We start from the raw sequence: 3537 nt of genomic DNA, 5'->3' as shown, positions 1-3537 counted from the left end.
TGTTTGACACGTGAGTCGATGGGCCGGTCTCCTTTTTGTTTTTTACAAATAGTATAGCCGATCGCGATACTCCCCATTTTTTTGTATAGCCGAACGGCGTTATTGCTGGTTTTTTTTTTAAAGTGTGGCCGTGCGGCTATACCTGTTTTGACAAGTGGGCACCTAATCGATAAATAGTATAGCCGCCCGGCGATACACGGGTTACTGTTTTTATTTTATTATTTGAAACAATATAGTCGACCGGCTATACCTTTAAAATATTCGTATATATTTAAAGAGTAGTTCTCTCCCTCACCGGCCTCGCGATCGCCTGCGCAGAGGTAACTGTGGCACGATTCATGGATTGTTAAACGATTCGTTCCAAGAAACTGTGGCACAGTTGCCTCGCTACCTCATTCTCCGATGCAAATTTTCTTGCTGTTTGATTTTTGTTTTACTTTGTCTAAAAGATTTCTATTTTTCTAATTTCAGTCGTGTTATCCGCCCCCCAGATTAATTTTCAGTGATAGTTCTATCTAGATGATATGTTAATAACCTGGCTTGATCTCTCTCTCTCTCTCTCTCTCTCTCTCTCTCTGTTATAGGCGTCCCATAAATTGATATTTACATTGTATGTCTTCCCTAATAACCATCTGTTCATGTCAATTTTGTTGGAAAGTCTCTAGAATTGACTGTGGCAAGTTTTCAGCTTTTGAATGAGTTAGATAAGGTATCAAATCGCTCATATACAACTTCAATTTATATTTTATACAATCAGATGGTGCAAAATTTTCTCACTAGTTATTTTTGCCTTTTTTTTTTAGCATTTCCCTCTGGTAAATTTTTCTGATGTGGATATATATATCTCTATTGTAACTGGCTCATATTGTATCATAGTGATGCCATTTCTGTGTGCTTGTTAGGTTTGTTTTCCATTCGTTTTCAGCTCAGAAAATGATAGCAGTGAGAGGGGAGCTGCTAATAACTCCGAGGGGACCAGTTGACTCGTGTGAGTTGGATTTGATGTGGACTTTATTTTGGAGTTCATTATCATTAGTATAACTGTAATTAGTTTGTTTAATTTGCCTTTTCTATTTCTATCCGGAAAGAGTCATGGTGCATAGACAAAGGGTGTGAGTTGGATCACAGCTTGAGACGTTGTAGTGTGGTGAGCTACTTAGGTTCATTATGTTTAAGATCCTATTGATTGATGAAATTTCCAGCTCATTTTATATTTTTGTTGAAGCTCTAAATGGAACTTGATTTTCAGTAGCTCATCTGTTGCAATTTCACCTTGCTTAAATTGTTCTCTTGCCAACTGCAGGGTTTCCAACTTTTGATACAAGACCTTGCTGATGCAACCGGAGAAGGAAATTTCCGAGCATCAGAAACAAAGGTTAGTTGACTTGCACTAAGAGAATAGAAAAGGTTTCATCCAATTTGTGCTAACTAATCTCATTGCTGTATTGTAAAGAAGCTTTCATTCAATTCATGGTTATGAGCTTTGACTGATTTTTAGTTTCTGGTAGTTTTATGCCATAGAATCACTTAACCTACTTTTCCTGCTTCATTAGATAAGCAAAATTTCCCCATATTTTTTGGTCTTACTTGATCTTCTTTTGTTGCAGTCCTTAGGAAATGAGTTATCGTTTCAATACTTAGTTAATGTTTTTAAATGAGATTTTCGAACACACAACAGTGTCTATGAAGTTAAATTAATATCTAAGTATATGTTGATTTATGCCTCTTAACTTTCTGTAAGTTTTAATTTGCTCGTTATTGTATGCAGATACCATGAACTGGGTAGTTCTGAGAGAGTCTTTACTCAACATGCTTCTGGTATCCCCTTCTCTGTCAAACCATGAATATTTAAGAGCCTGTTTTCCACTGGTTATTAACTGATTTTTATACCACGACTCTTGCCCTCAAATTGAAGTTACCTTTTGAAGGTGACGAGAAAAGTAAAATACTAAAGCTTGATGAAGGATTGCTTTTGACCATTGTGTGTAAACTGTATCAAACCTATGCTGGATGCACCGATTAACTGATATGTTCGAAGAATTCTGCGGCACAACCAACTGAAGATTTTGATACTGCTGATTTAATTTCTTTGCTTGAGGTAGGAGAGCATACCTGCAAGCCATGCAGGAGTTTCTAATAATGGTAAGCCCCTTAGCAATGTTTTAATATTTGTAGATTCAGTTTATGCACTGGCACTGATTTCGGTCAGATAATGGAGCTCGATGTGTCCAAGATGAGTGCAGATATGCAAGGTTCTACTACCAAGCTGATGGTGTCAGGTATTTCTCTCTCTCTCTCTCTCTCTCTCTCTCTCATGTACCATATTCTATTTGTCGAAAATACATGCACTTTTTGGATTTGGTGCAGAACTCCTGTGGTGGAGATAATTCTGGACGAACTATCTTACAATAGAGATATTCTTTCCTCTTTTCTTCAGGTTCATACTTCTTTTAATCCCTATCCCTCTTTCGCTTGTGGTTTGCCATGTTTCTGTATCCCTTATAATCTGTGGCACAGTTGCCGGCCACTTCACACGGAACAAGTTTCATATCTCTCTCAAAGTGTGACAGTGTAATTGGGTTCATATGCACGTGATGCATGATTAGCAATTTCTTTGAGTTTGTTAAGGTCTCATGTTATATTAGTTTCTAATGCTTCATTCTTAATGTGTTAGAATTATAAAATTGACTATTTATGATAAGCTGGTCACTATGTCTTCTGCCAGTTTTTTATGAGGTTGCATTGCATGTTTCCAATGAACCTAAACGGGGAGCTTGAGGTAGTTGTCCTGAATGCTTTTTGTATTTGATGTTACCCGTTGTCTGTTTATATTTTCTTGAGGGGATTTTGATCTTGTAATGAGTGTAGTTGAAGCACGCTTTTGCCTCATTGATTATATCATCATTTAGTTTATTATATTCTGCTTCTGTAGCCTTCTGTTCACACTAGATGCGAGCTTATTCGAATATATCAGATGAATTCGTAAATATTTAAAGAGTACAGCCGCGCAGCTGTACCGCTTTTTTTGGCATATATATATTTTAGGCGTATAGCCGCGTGGCTGTACTGTTTTTATATTTTCATATTTTTATACTTTAAATAGTATAGCCGCTCGGCTATACTTGTTTTTTAATTGTAAAGAGTATAGCCGCTCGGCGATACCTTTGCAGAACTAGGAAATTAAGCATAATAGAATTTCGACCCACGAAAAAAAAAACCACACAACAGAATTGTACCGCCGGGCTCAAATGCTTGGGCTGCTAAAACAAGTCCATATAGCAGGGTGGCCCTGGACTCAAATCATATTTGGGGCTACAATGTGGGGAGAGGCTACAACGTGTAGGAAAAACCATTTCGCTCACAATAATCTCTAGTTACATTTAATTATAATGGAGATATGGAAATTGAAAATAAATTTCTTTGTTATAACTCGTCTTCATTGTGGAAATTGTTTCTACAAATATCGTTGTTATAACTATCATGAGCAAGAATAGCACCATCACAAGTTCATGAGCAAAAGTAGCACTAAATGCACGT

At 37.0% G+C, this 3537-nt stretch overlaps 1 protein-coding gene across 1 annotated transcript; it reads left to right on the top strand.

The window, feature by feature from the left end:
• Positions 1-628: 628 nt before the first annotated feature.
• On the top strand, positions 629-3026 carry LOC107880780 (uncharacterized; the record flags this gene model as incomplete). The annotated part of the gene is made up of 4 exons (XM_089048668.1): positions 629-823; positions 1304-1375; positions 1769-2279; positions 2368-3026. Coding segments are annotated over 3 exons (276 nt in total), but the record flags the coding sequence as incomplete, so codon positions are not given.
• Positions 3027-3537: the final 511 nt, after the last annotated feature.

The sequence above is a fragment of the Prunus mume genome, linkage group LG3, assembly GCF_029339155.1.
Source record: "Prunus mume cultivar Tortuosa linkage group LG3, ASM2933915v1, whole genome shotgun sequence".
Classification (NCBI taxonomy): Eukaryota; Viridiplantae; Streptophyta; class Magnoliopsida; order Rosales; family Rosaceae; genus Prunus; species Prunus mume.
This window is presented reverse-complemented; position numbering and strand designations above follow the sequence as displayed.